The sequence below is a fragment of the Malassezia globosa genome (assembly GCF_000181695.2).
Source record: "Malassezia globosa CBS 7966 chromosome Unknown mgl_sf_1.1, whole genome shotgun sequence".
Taxonomy (NCBI): Eukaryota; Fungi; Basidiomycota; class Malasseziomycetes; order Malasseziales; family Malasseziaceae; genus Malassezia; species Malassezia globosa.
In genome coordinates, this window is record NW_001849874.1 from 971,184 (window position 1) to 985,119 (window position 13,936).

General features: G+C 54.6%; 5 protein-coding genes across 5 annotated transcripts; 2 read left to right on the forward strand and 3 right to left on the reverse strand.

The window, feature by feature from the left end:
* Positions 1–31: 31 nt before the first annotated feature.
* On the reverse strand, positions 32–2,794 carry MGL_0444 (uncharacterized protein; the record flags this gene model as incomplete). Its single annotated transcript, XM_001732617.1, has 2 exons — positions 32–1,582; positions 1,757–2,794. The coding sequence occupies 2 exons, from the start codon at positions 2,792–2,794 to the stop codon at positions 32–34; spliced, it is 2,589 nt and encodes an 862-aa protein (XP_001732669.1).
* Positions 2,795–3,007: 213 nt separating this feature from the next.
* On the reverse strand, positions 3,008–6,346 carry MGL_0445 (uncharacterized protein; the record flags this gene model as incomplete). Its single annotated transcript, XM_001732618.1, has 1 exon — positions 3,008–6,346. The coding sequence occupies one exon, from the start codon at positions 6,344–6,346 to the stop codon at positions 3,008–3,010; it is 3,339 nt and encodes a 1,112-aa protein (XP_001732670.1).
* A 491-nt stretch (positions 6,347–6,837) lies between these two features.
* MGL_0446 (uncharacterized protein) lies at positions 6,838–8,148 on the forward strand (the record flags this gene model as incomplete). The annotated part of the gene is made up of 1 exon (XM_001732619.1): positions 6,838–8,148. The coding sequence occupies one exon, from the start codon at positions 6,838–6,840 to the stop codon at positions 8,146–8,148; it is 1,311 nt and encodes a 436-aa protein (XP_001732671.1).
* A 1,051-nt stretch (positions 8,149–9,199) lies between these two features.
* On the reverse strand, positions 9,200–12,367 carry MGL_0447 (uncharacterized protein; the record flags this gene model as incomplete). Its single annotated transcript, XM_001732620.1, has 1 exon — positions 9,200–12,367. One exon carries the CDS (start codon positions 12,365–12,367, stop codon positions 9,200–9,202), a length of 3,168 nt encoding a protein of 1,055 aa, XP_001732672.1.
* Positions 12,368–12,756: 389 nt separating this feature from the next.
* On the forward strand, positions 12,757–13,858 carry MGL_0448 (uncharacterized protein; the record flags this gene model as incomplete). Its single annotated transcript, XM_001732621.1, has 3 exons — positions 12,757–12,777; positions 12,821–13,136; positions 13,176–13,858. The coding sequence occupies 3 exons, from the start codon at positions 12,757–12,759 to the stop codon at positions 13,856–13,858; spliced, it is 1,020 nt and encodes a 339-aa protein (XP_001732673.1).
* Positions 13,859–13,936: the final 78 nt, after the last annotated feature.

A 13,936-nucleotide genomic window follows, 5' to 3' on the forward strand; every position in this document is an offset into this window, starting at 1 on the left:
TATTGTTACTTTTTACAAAGTGCCTGCGCTACTACTCATTTTCGTACAAAGTCGTTACTGTAGTGAGGGGGACAAATTCAGATGCTTGCACGTAGCGCCGCACCCAAGGCATCCGAGACATACACGAACAAAGCCACGTCCACGATGTCTCCAGCAATTGCTCCAACTCACCAGTACCCACTGCAAAGTCTGTGTCACCACGAGTGTCGTTTGCACTCGACATGTTGGGTCCCTCTGCTTCCACACGCTCATTCATTGCAATGTGTCGCAGCAAGTCTTTGACAGTTACGATGCCAATAAGTTGGCCGTTCTGACAAACCAGAATGACCCGTGGGCCCAATCGTTTGAACATGTCGGCCACGACTTCTAGGTCTAACTGTGGCTGCACAATAAGTGGTGCAGGATCAACCCAGTCGCCGAGTTGGAGCGGACCGACCTCAATCTCCATCTCTTCCTCTGAGAGATGGACCGCAGGGGCAAGATTCGTGCCAACAGCCGGGTCTGACTGGATTTGAGCCGTGGTAAGCGCATAAGCCTCAGTGCTTTTGGGCTGAAATAGACAGGTGGTGTCAGAATGTAAAGTACCTTGTGCGTATGCCTTTGAAATGGCATATTGCAAATGATGTCGTTCAATATAGCCAAGAAGGTTATAGTTCGACTCACTTTGAACAACTGGAAAGCCACGGTATGTTGACTTGGCCAAGTATGCTTCCACGTCATGCAAAGGCATGCCGGTAGCGTACAATACATCCGGGACTGACTTGACAAACTCGCCCACTGGCATGTCACGGACATGATCGTCCAAGTTCAAGAATGGGTAGCCATTGAATTTGATGGATTGGTCAGAAATGCCTCCCTTGCTGAACATATCGGCCACAAGCTTGGACGTGCTAACAACAAGCATAATTGGCAAGATGTATGTGAGTGCGCCTGTCAACTCGAACATGATTACAACGACGGCAACAGTGATGCGTGTGACACCGGCAAGCCCAGCAGCGGCTCCCAACATGGCGTATGTGCCGGGAATGATGCATGGCTCATCAGCTGGACAAGAAGCAAAGAGAAACAACGAAGGGAATGTTGACTGTAGAGCTTTGATTAAAATGCCCACCGAGCGACCAAACGTAGCTCCGACGGCCATCGATGGGATAAAGATACCTGCAGGTACTTTGCATCCATATGAGAGTATAACCAAGAAGAATCGTAGACCTGTCGCCAGACACAACGACGTGAACATGCTCCATTGCATACGTGATTGGCACAAGGCATCGTCGTCACTTGCGCCATCGCACTGCTGGAACAGTTCCTCGAGCGTCTTGGTCATGTCGAGCTGCATGAACCGGTTGAAGTAGCTGATCATCGCAGTAATGAGGGCAAGCACTACTGCTTCTTGCACGCCATACTGCGAAAGGAACTTGCGCCGGAAACGCTGCACTTGCAGATTGAAGCGCACGACATACTCACCGTACAGACCACCGAACACACCGATCAGTAGGAAGAACACAATTTCAAAGTAGTACCAATTGTGGTTGTACTCCACCTGGAAAAGTACAAGTTTCCCTGTGCGATACGGGTTCATGAACTAGATAGGGTTAGCACGTGTGTGCCGTCCTGAGGCAGACAGCCCAGGTAACGCACCGACAGAGCCACTGTACTGGCCAATGCACATAGAAAGGTTCGCCACATCGTATGGGGTGGAAAGTGGGACGTCATTTCCTGAGTTGTGAGTTCTGCCAATGGCAATTCTGTGACGCACCTCGAGAGCAAACAAGACACCGCCAACTGGCGAGCCGAAAGCGACAGCCACTCCAGCGGCACTCGACGCCGTCAGTAGTTCCCGCAGCTTCGAGTGACTCGGCACAAGCCAGCGCAAAACTTTTGCAGCCGTGTGTCCGATGCAACACGCGACATGCACGGCAGGGCCCTCCTTGCCTACGCTGAGGCCAGAAGCAATAGCAAGTGGAAGGCCCAAGCTCTTGATCAACAACGTTTTGGCGCTGAGGAATCCACGGATGGAGAAACCTGCGAGCACACACTTGATTTCACTAATACCACTGCCTGCAGCATAGGGCGCATAATGTCGGACAAGGATCGCACAAGCACCAGCCAGGAGTGCGGAGGTTGTGATGTAAGCCAGCCACGCAGGAAGCGTCCACTCTGCCCAGTCGACCCATTCTGGGCAGGTATGAGCCGACTTTGCTGAGGAAGGCAATGTTATGTCCGCACGCAAACCTAGTACTTCATTGTGCATGGGTGACGGCGACGTGCTTGATGAATTCGCGAGACCAGCAGCAGCAGCGGCAGCCACAGCAGCTACACCTTTGGGCAGGTTGGCACCCGGGCCAGCCGGGTCCATCTGTTCCCAACAGCAAAAACTTTTGTTGAGCCACCAGCCAGCAGAGCAATAGCCTCGTTTCAGATCCGATGCCCACTCTGTCACGACGGTGATCAGTGCCATATTGATGCCAATGAGTGCTCCGACCAACACGACCACACCACTCTCGGCTGTGGAGAACAGCGGCGCACGCATCGATCCTAGAAGAGAGCCAAACCAACCAGATAGTGTGTATAGAGACATGGTAATACTCTGACTGAAAGGAAGGCGTTCCGCGAATGTTGTGAGCCCATGCCATGCAAGTGTGCCATGTTCCTGCATTTGCTCAGCAAAGCGCCGCATGTGCGCCTCGTTCTTTTCAATTTTGACTCGTTCACGTCGACCATCGACGACCCAGTCGACCGTCATGAACTGTAGGTGAGAAGGTGGGGCAACATACGCGTGAGTAGTTGGATTCATCGACTTCGGGAGCCGACGGCGGCGACGCGTCGTGCGTCGTCATTGCTGTAGGGAGCGAATGCGGAAGCAAGTAATATGTGGAGGAAATGGCTAGGATCATGCAAAAATATCTTCTAATGTGTGTCGCGGCGTGGCGTGCGGTATGATGTACTGGATGACGAGTCTCGGCTTGGTTCGTATCTATGCATACTTACAAACATAAAAGCAAGATATCTACTCACTAGGAGTACGTAAAAGCGTCGCGGACTGCGCGAGGAGCTGGCGCAGTCGTATGCTCGGCTCGTCATCTCGTATGCGCTTCGACACATGCGTCGGCGGTGGAGTCAATGGACGTTTGAGCGAAGTATGTGCGTCAGCTGATTCCAGCTGGCGGGGGTATGTCGAGGTCGGAAGACGTGACGCCACGTACGTTAGAGCATCGGAAGACATCTGCTGAAAGCGTGCTACGTCATCGGCACGAGCCTTGGGCGTGTGTGCTGATGCATCCCATGTCCACGTGAGGGCCACACTCATGAGCGCCTGCATGTATCGGGCAACATGAAAGACACCGCTTGTGGTATGTTCCATGACACGTGCACGTAGTAATGCAAGTGCACCGGTGTCGATCCACACAAGCATATCGAGCTGGCGTATCGCAAGCATCAGTAGGGTATCGGAGACACTGGTGCCCATGTGTCTCGGCGGATATGGCAGATAACTCGATTCGCCTTGGATAGCATCAGCTTGGATACTGCAAAGAAGAGCATTTGCGAGCGAGGTGAGTGCGCAGAAGGCATCGTATGCGAGCTCACACGACGTTGATGTGTGACGCAGCAATTCTTCCATAGCCTCACACGTTTCCAACCATGCATCCCAGAACGGCTGAATGGCCGTCCGCAGGACCGGTTCTTGCTCCATGGTCGTGACAAGCGAGGGAATGGCCGTCTCGAGTGCCTGGACCAATAGGGTATCAGGACTTATCTGTGGCTGATCCAGCACAAGCACCTGCATCGATGTCCAAGACGCTGATTTGCATGTACGGCGAATCGCCTGTGCCTCGACCTGACTCCAAGCTATCACTATTAGTGCTGCGCCAGGCTCAGTGGCAGACGGCACCTGATCAAACCCGTTGGCCATCACCAGTTGAGGTGAGTGCACATGCACAAGGTGTCCATCGAGAATTCGCACGACGGTGCGACCGTTCTGTAGAACGTATTCGTTCTGTGCATGGTGATCCAGCGCCAATTTGTGCCGCAGCCATCTTGAGCTGGCACTTTCCGAATGCGCATAGATGGCAGCAGTCCATGAGGCGGGGCATTCATGCGATTCGTCACAGAGCCATTCCACTCGTTCGACGATCGCACTCGACATGCTCCCACACTCCCAGAGTCGCGAACTCCTGTCCAGCGCCTTTGAAAACGCAGCCTGGCGCTCCGTATCAGAGAGCCGCTGTGCATACGTGCTTGAGGTCATAGAGCCTTCGATGGCGCTAGGTTCTCGCACTCGCTGTGGCAGCTGTGAGCGGAGGTACATGAGTCGTTGTGCATGCGATTTTCGCTCTATGACCTTCGCATAGATCGCTCGCCAATGAATCCATGCCGTGTGCAGCATCGTACGCTCTCGATGCACACGAGCAACTGCATCCATCGATGCAGCACGGAGCTGCGAGGCCACAGGCTGCGCCTGTAGACGCTGCCAGAGCCGTGTGCTCACTGTATCCAGCAGCGACGCACGCATCAGCTGTCTTCGCCGGGTGCATTCAGCCGTCAGCGCCGAGTGCGCTACTTCTTGCACGGCAGTGCGCATGGCCTTGTCGCATGCGCTTTTGGTTAGACGTTCGATAAGCTGCGCTTGCGGCAGCACTGCTCGTCGTGGCTTGGGCGGCGCTGGCTGCGGCTGTGGTGATAGAGACGTCGACTTCTGAGGCTCATGAGGAATTGAGGCTGATGCGTGTCGTTGCTCAGGGGGAGCGCCACCGGATGTGGGTATAGAAGGTACGCGAATGTCGCTATCTGGACGCGTGCTGCTGGACAACACTGCTGACGACGACATGGCTTGTTCCGGTGTCGGTGTAGCCGGCGGGGCACTCATGGTAGGCATGCTCGGTGATGTGAAGGTAAAGGAGGGAGCTGGCGTGCTTGTGGGTGGAAAGACACGTCGTTGGGGTGTGGTCAGCGAGGGGACGGACGTCGTCGAGAAGAGCGGTTTGGGCCCGTCGGATATACTCGGTGACGCGCCAGCTGCCACTGTGGCTCCTTTTGGTGTAGGCATCGAAAACATCGACAAGCTCGTTGGTGTGCCTGCTCCAAGCGTAGCAGCTGCTTTTGGTGGTGGGGCAGCTGACGTTGATGCAAATGAGTGTAGGCTGTTAAGGTTGGCGGAAGGCAGCTGGACCGGCGGCGGCGGTGGCGGCTGCGGCGGTTGCGACAGAGCCTGCTTTCCATCAATGATAGCCTGGCACGTAGCCATACCACGCTTTGTTTCGACTAGCGTATGGCTGAAGGGCGACGCGAACGACTTGTCCTCATCCAAGACAAGCGCCCGATTCACCTTTGCCACAGCCTCAGCTTCATAGACTTCCACATTCAACATGCGCAATAGTCTCGTTGTGTCTGCGTCACGGTCCATGCCAAGGATCCGGGTCAAAAACTTGATAGGCAGGCCATGGTGCTGGGGCAAGTAGGCACGAGCCAGTGCCTTGATGGCTCCGATGCGAATACCTGTAAAGAGGTTTTCTGCCAAGCATGCCATCAGGTAGCTGACTTGTGGGAGAGCTACGGAGCGGAAAGCACGTGTAAAGAAATTCGGCGTCGCTTCCGTATTGCCAGGCGTGCCACGCTTCTCCAGCAGGTTCGAGCGCTGAATGCAGGAGCGAAATTCAAGCGCCCACTGCAGTGGTTCGGCAAGAAATACAGGTGTGGGGAGCAATTCCACTTCACGCAAAGCTTCAGGATCGCGTGCATGCAGAAGCAGATTGTATGCACGAAACTCTGGCTCGTTCTCATACGTTTGTCCCACGGCACGCTGATCATCATAGTACTCCATCAGGCTGCGAAGAGTCTTGCGCAGTTGCTCGAGCTCTTGCTGCTCACTCCAAGCCTCAGCTCCTTCGCCACCTTTCCAGTGGAGACATAGTATGTGGTATCGAGCAATTCGCTCGTGACACGCAATAGCAATGGAGCCACGGTCGCCCTGCACAATAAAGTCCTGACGGATCGCACGGGTCGTGTTCCACATAAATGGCTGGACCGCTGCAAAGTGTGTATCGCGTGGATCTGAAGGCAGCAGCTCGTTGATCAAGTAGTCCAGCGTGCGTTGCAATACGGCTGGCGGTCGCACATCCTCTGGCAGCGGTAATTCACGTCCAGCGGCTGGACGCCTGTAGATCTTGACGGCCAAGCGCGGGTCCGCTGATGTTGTCCCTGGAGCCATTTCAAATCGATCTAGTTCCTTTTGCACTTCGCGCTCGAGACGCTCATACTCCGGGCACATGTCCATACATGTGCCGACCAACTTGGTGGCATTCTGCAAATGGTCTGGCCGTGCTGGGTCAGGCAGCACGCCTTCCGCCATATACATTTCGCGCTTTTGTGCGTGCAATGTCTTGAGTTTAGCCAACCTGAACGCTGCTGCATCTTCTCGCGGACGGAACCGCTCAATCCGTTCCTCATCTTTCGCACCGTCCATACGGACGACTTCCTACGAGAATGATGTTAGATCTTGTGTGTGGAGAGAGCCGAGTCTGTTCTCTCTGTGAACAAATGGACGCGCTGAACGGCAACCCAGGCAAGAAATTCCCCTATTCTGCTGCCATTGTGCCTAGGCGCACGCGTACATTTCCAGTCGTTTTTGCCCCTATACCCCTCTTCCTCCACTTCACCTGGTTTGAATGTTTTTTTTTTTTTTTTGGGCGACCCTCGCATGTCGATGTGGAGTTGACGACTCCAACGTGTTACTCGAGACCGTGTCGTACTCTCATCAAGCAGCCGTGAGGAATTGCGCCGACACATCTCTCATTGTTCTCTCTGCAAAGCGCGGCTGGTTTATCAACTGCATCGAAAGCCATGGCCCCTGATATATGGGGTGATCTACTTCGCGGTGCCCGTGCACGACATGCGTTCGTTTCCAAAACCATAGTCGTCCTGGGTGAGCCGAGCAGTGGCAAATCAATACTGGTGCGGCAGCTCGTTGGATCAGACCAAGCCCGAGCATCCGGTCCGAAGGAGACATCCGGACCCTTGGGCTTCGGATTCATTGAGCTTTCCGAGAACGATAAAACTGACGAGTCTTTGCGCACCAGCGTTTATACCGTGCACTCGTTTGGCTCGTCGATCGCTGCAACTCTGCCGTATGCATTTCCTCCTGTGCAGACCGCGCCCGATGCCTCGGCGATGGGTGCATTGCATCGCATGCGTGAAACCATTTTCCTTATCATACTTGACTGGTCAAAACCATGGACATTCGCAGCTCAACTCGTTGCGTGGTTCCGCTTGCTCCGCGAACTTATCCAACAAGCCTATGTCGCAGGGCAGGAGCATTCGGCGGACACAGAGCGTGCAACGATGCGTGAAAACCTCGAGACACACCTATTTTCCAATGCTGACGACGTCCGACCACCTGGTATGCTGACCGACAATCTGGGCGTGCATATTGCACTGGTGTGCACGAAAGCCGATTGCCTTGATTCGGCCATCAAAGAACGGCGTCTGTCTGATTCACAGATCGATTCGCTTCAGCAGTTTCTTCGTACGGTCGCTATGTGTTATGGTGCAGCTATTTTCTCAACAACCATCACTAGGGCATCTTCGTACGATGCTCTACGTGCGCATGTTCGACACACGTTGTATCCAGACACAAGCGAGGCCAATGGCACTAGCACCGTCGAAGCAAGCACAGCCGACACACGTCACCTGCTCGTCCCCGCAGGCTGGGACTCGTGGAGCAAGATCGAGGCAATTGACGAATCCTTTTCTTGTCGCACGTGGCACGACGCTTGGATTCATGATATAACGTCTTCATCTCCCCTCGATGCCACCCCACGCATAGCAAGTATGTGTGCAGAGCTTGTGCCGCCCCCACCAATGGATGATGCGAATCATCAGTCGTCTGTGGAAGTGCCCTCTGAGCAGACATTTCTTGCGCAGCTCCAGGCGCATCAGCCTCCTGACGATTCTAACATAACAGCATCCGCTCATGGCGCGTGGAAAACTGCTCAAACTACACCGGCACGCAATGCCATTGGGCCATCCATGCATGCATCAACGCTGGATGTGCCGTCTATTGGCCGTGTCTGGAAGAGCAAACACGAGAAGTGCCTTTGCCATCATCGCCTGCACCGTCGTCGCGATCGGACGATGTGCGCACGCCCAGCATAACTACGCCAAAGCAGACTGAAGTTTTACACAGTTTTTTCCAGAGTCGTACGTGTCTTTCTCATTACGATATATATGTATATGTATATGTGCTTGCGTCATGCTAACAAGTCCAGTATTGAAGAAGCCATCGAGTCCCGCGTCCACACCAGGTACTCCTTCTGCTCGGATGCACCGTGCGCGACGACGCAAAGACGATGGGAGTTTGTAGAATACATGTATCGTATCATGATATGGAGGCTGGTTGATTCTCCTTGTCGTCATGTGTGTATGCTGCTGTCATCGCGCGAGTCTGTCGCCCCATCGGCTCGAACAGACCATGCACTGCACAGGGATCTTCAAAGACGGTAAATTCAGGTTTTGTCGTGCGCTTCGGTGCCACAGTAGAAGCACCATGCATCACTTTGCGCGTGCTCTTAGGGTATGCCGTTCTTCGGCGTGCTGGTGCATGACGCGGCAGGTTCAGTTGCGAAAGCCGCAAGCAAACTTTATCCATGTCATCCAGCACAGATCTTTCGGCAATTTCCTCTGCATCTAGCTCAGCCAGCGGGATGCGCCGCGTACGTCGCCGAGGTGCTGGTGGCTTGTCCATACAGGTTTCAGCTACGCGTCTTGCTGCCTCGCCGACTCGCCGCTGCCTCCAGACGCGTCGCGCTGCACGTGACCTTCAACGCTGCTCTGACTCAGGTACACGCGCGCATGGGCCGTCCGATGAGCATGTGTCGGTTGCATGGTGACTCGCACCCTGCAAGACTCGGAATATACCGTCTTTTCCCCTATCTCCATCGCAAAAACCCTGAACCATGCTTACATCCCCTTTGTACATGTCGGACCGAATTTTTTTTTTTTTTTTTTGACTCAGCTTGTGAGTCAAGTGCCGCCATAAAAGAGAGAGAGAGAGAAGAAATTCTTGGTGTTCGCAGTCGTTTGTGGCAGGAAATGTGATCCGTCACATTGAAATGCACATGAAGTCTTTACCTACATGCTACATAGATACATCATACGGTCGAATTGGAATAGCGATAAAACAGGGGTATCTCATGAAGGTCAACATTCAAGCAAATGCTCGGGGGCAGTACTTCCGGCATTCGTCCAGGCGCTCGGCGGCTCGCGGAAAAAGCGCGAGCCATTCGTCGCGTCTGGAACGATGCTTTTCAAGTGCCTCGGACAGAGTGCGCATGGTGTTCAACGATGCAAACCAGAGTTCACGGCCATGCAATAGGTTCGTATCTTGCAAAATACCGTCTGGCTGTGCATCCACCGAGTCCTGGCACTGTTGGAGATAAGTCGGAGTGAATCGATGCTTGCGTCGATTCGGCGGGCTCACAGGAACTGCAGTGCGTGCATCATTTTGTAATGTCAGACGTGCTTGGTATAATGGGTTCGCAGCATACTCTGTCACGGTTTGCTTGGCGCCCAGATGTGTGATGAAATCGGCCGGCGCAGGATCATCCACATGCTTCAAGGATGGCGGCGACTCATACAACACATGCTGCACGATACTCAAAGCATCGGGCACGCGATCAGCTCGTGCGAGCGCACGACACAGATGGTTGTAGTTTTGTGCATCAAACGCAAAGCCGTCGCGCTTCGCCTGTGTCCATATTTCAGCCACACGGTCATGCAGTCCGGCACGTGATGCGGTATCAATGGTTAGGGAGAGAGGGATACATAGCAAATTGCGTTGGAAGGGTCCAATGCACGGTGAAGCGTCCGCGCTTGGTGTCGTCAATGACATGGCTGCCCCTATCGAGCCCACGAGCGTGTCGGCCGCCGACACGTCTGCCTGTGCACGCAACGTCATCATGGCATACAACTCGTCCCACAGCCGCAGAACGCCCTCCACATCTCCGGCCGATCGGTGTGCATTCATCATGACGGTGAGCGCCTGTGGCGAGAGTGGCTCACTGCCATGCAGTAGCCGTCGGAACAGGTATTGAGCTTCCCATATGTCCCCGCGCTTGCCATGCGCATCGATAAGCGGGACAAGCAGATTTTCTAGCATGGGCCCCTGCTCAAGTGCTGGCACAGTCCATGTGCGTGGCTCCTGTGACAACGATGCTTGGTCAATTAAACGCAGTGCGAGGTCCTGGGCAATCTGTAGACTTGACTCGGTGCCATTGGCATAGCTGTGCAGCAAGACGGCATACGTGATGTACGATGGTTCCATGCCGCGGCGCTCGACTTGCTCAAGCAGCTCCCGTGCACGAATCGTATCGTTCGCCTTGAGGTAGGCATGGATAAGTATCGTGTGCAGCTGCAATGATGCTCCGCCCTGCAAGCTGCGATCAGCGAGTTCAAAGAGCTGCTCCGCCAGGCGCAAGCGCCGTGCATCACATGCACTCTGCACAACGAGAGCATATGTCCGTGCATCGGGCATCAAGCGCTGCCGACGCATATCCAACAAGAACTGCACGACATGTTTCACCGGTGTGCCCTTATGGACGTGCGCTTTCAGCAAGGTGTTGTATGCACTTGTGTCTGGAAGCAGCGACGGATCATGCTGCGTCTGAAGCCATTGAAATATGCCCTGCGCTGCCACATAATGTCCCACACGGATATACGCATCCATCAACGCCGTGTACACACGCAAAGCCGGTCGAGTGCCGCGCTCAAACTGCCGCGCTACCAGCGCTGCTGCACGTTCCGGCAAGTGCGCGCGACCCAGTGCCTGGACAAGGTAGGTGAGTGTCGTGGGTGTGCACACGATTCCGATGCCTTCCAGCTGCGCAGCGATATCCAATGCCTCGTTGGTGTGGCCCATACGAGCGACCATACGCGCCATTTCGCCGTACAGCCGCTCCGACGCATACTCCTGCGTTGCGTCCAGGAATACTTGCCGAGCTCCCGCCATGTCATTGCTCCGCACGTGTGCACGGAGCAGCCAGAACGCATCTTCCTCAGTCTGCAACACAGGGCCTATCCTATGGTGCACCGCAGCAACATCGCCGCGACTGGCCGCACAGACTAGGCGTGCACGCGCACAAAGACTGCCGCTACTGTCCGGGCATCGGATCAGCGCACGTTCCATTCCGTCGACATCACCCAGCTCCGCATAGTACATAGCCAGGACGCTGAACGTAGTGGCGGATCGGGAATATTGCTCAAGCCACTGAATCAGCGGCTGCGCAAGATCGCGATCACGCAGGGGGGCTATGGTGCGAAGGACGCGACGTACAGCCCCTTCATGCGGCATGATCTCGGAGGCCATCACCTCGTTCATAAGCTGCGCACTCATATGCGGCGAGCCTCGATTGGCATACGACAGCACCAGCACACTGGCAAAATGCGCCCGCTCGTCGCTGGGGCGCTGCATTGCAAGGACCCTTTGCAGGTGCGCGTGTGGATCGACCAGCGACGATAGAAGCGTGTAAATGGAATGAACCACTTTTGGAAAGGGAGGCTGCGCCATGGCCAAGATGAGCGGATGCTCCCAGAACCACGCCGCCGCACGGTCAGCCGTCATTCCCGAATAGACACTTTGAGCTTTCTCGTGCATGCAGTTCTCCACCCATGTCGATAGCACAGCCGTCGCAGCTCGGTACACGGCATCCAGTGTTGCATTCTCTCCCCGTTGGCGCGTGTGCATGCCTTGGAGTGACTGGGCTTGCAGGTGCCGAAGCAGCGCCTCATGCTGCGAAAGTAAGGCGGCGAATCGGGAGAGGGCAGCATCAAGATTCCCCTGGAGTGCTAGTAGCTCGATAGCCACAGCCTCTGACGAACATTGGGGCCAGAGTCGCTCGCCCACAAAGCGCCGGAGTTGGGAGCGTGCATCGCGTGTCTTTTCCGTATATACGCAAGATGCAACGAGATCCATGATGCGATGGATCGTCCCCAAACCCAATGGCTGGGTAGGCGGAGGATCGAGCACGGCATGCGCAGCCCGAGACACATGCTCCAAGTAGGATGCTCGCGAAGATCGCCGTAATGGAAACGTGTCAATCGGCGACACAGGCGCCGATGTGTGACGGAACGCACGCCCGTCGGGCAACTTTGCGCGCTGATCTCCCCTTCTGTGATCTACGGGCGCATACACGGTCGGCAAGGTTCGGATACTTCGCCATCGTCTATAGCAAGCGCCACCAGTAGCACGCCCACCGCTTTTCATGCCCTGTTCACACAGCCACCGCGGGTGAAACTCAACCGTGTAGCTCCACAGCCACTGTAGCGCATGGTGTGTGAAGAGTGCAGACGTGAAAAAGCCCACTGTGGGGCTCGTCATTCGTCAACGCTCCTCTCTCTCTTTCTCGCTCGAGATCAACTCGCGTTCGTCACTGATCAACAAGAAATTCCGCCGCCCTTCAGCTTGCCTGCTAGCTAGCTAGCTAGCTTGCCCAGTCCTTCGTGTGGCAAACGCGAAAAAAATGCGATTGCTGACTAATCAACAGACCAGCGTGGTCGGCACCAGAGTATGAAGGAGGGTTGGGTTGGGTTGGATAGGATTGGGTTAGGCGCGAGCTATTGTAGTAGCATTGCCGCTCATCGTGTGCGGGGGAGCGCCTGAACAGCAAGACGAGGGCTCGAACTGTGTGCTCTTGTTTGCCAGTGTGAACAACTTGGAGCTAATCAGAAAAAAAAAAACAATATTTCCCTGTATAGTTCAGGTGTGCGATGTCGAACAAACGCATACGCGTATGTATACTGTCTTTGGCATGCTATCCTCACACGACGCCAGGGACTGTCGATTTCGCGGCCTATCCTCATCGGGTCCACATCAACGCCATTGACGCCAGAAGAAAAACTTAGCGCCCCACCAGATCATACGCACAAATGGACAGTGGCCGTGCGGAGCGCAGCAAGTGCGCCACTTGCGTCCATTTCGACTAACGGATCTGCATCGCGTGAGAGTGAGTCTGGTGGTATGATTGGCACTCGACTGCACGAAAGCGAGCTGGATTTGCATCGTGCGATCGGTGGAAAAGATGACCTATCCTACTTTATCAAGCGAGTGCAATTCAGACTCCATGATACCTATGCACAACCGACACGAAGTACGTCTGTTCATTGCGTTTGACACTGACACACCATAGACGTTGATCGCTCGCCATTCAGTGTGACAGAAACCGGTTGGGGTGAGTTTGAAGTGCAAATCAAAATTTTCTTTGTCCCGGAAGCTGGCGAAAAGCCCCTAACCATCCTACATCACCTCAAGCTGCATCCGTGGTCAAGCTCCGTTGCCACGGTCGGTGCGCAATCCAATGCACCCGTGTCAGATGCATCTGCGCATGCATCGCAAGCGGCATCGTCATTGCCACCATCGTCTCAGTCTGAGCCACACACTCGAAACGACACTCAGCAGCATGCTCAACAAGATGTCTCTTTGCCGGCAGCCATATCGCCGCCACCTGTTGTGCACTCATGGCAGTATGAGGAGATTGTGTTCCCCGAACCACTTGAAGCATTCTATGATATCCTCATTGCCCATCCCCCCACGCCGTGGCCTGCTACATCGGCTGACGCACTTCTTAATACAGACTCTTTATCTTCATCGTCGCATAATGTACACACACCTACGGGCCAACTTATCGATGCTCTGAGTCTTGAAGCACAAAGAGCCGAAGCCGATCGTATTGATCTAGCGCGTATCGATGCCGTTCAGCAACTCGATGCTGATCGAGCCAAGCTCATCCATACAGAAAAGCTTCTTCGTGACACACTTGCCCGCCTCTCTAAGCTGGAGCCAGCTTCATCACTGCCAACACCTTCGTCATAGGCAAGGCTGATTTATGAAATGAGATACCCGTCCCGCCAAACACTCCTTTTTTCATTACTTCATATTTTGTCCCCTCCT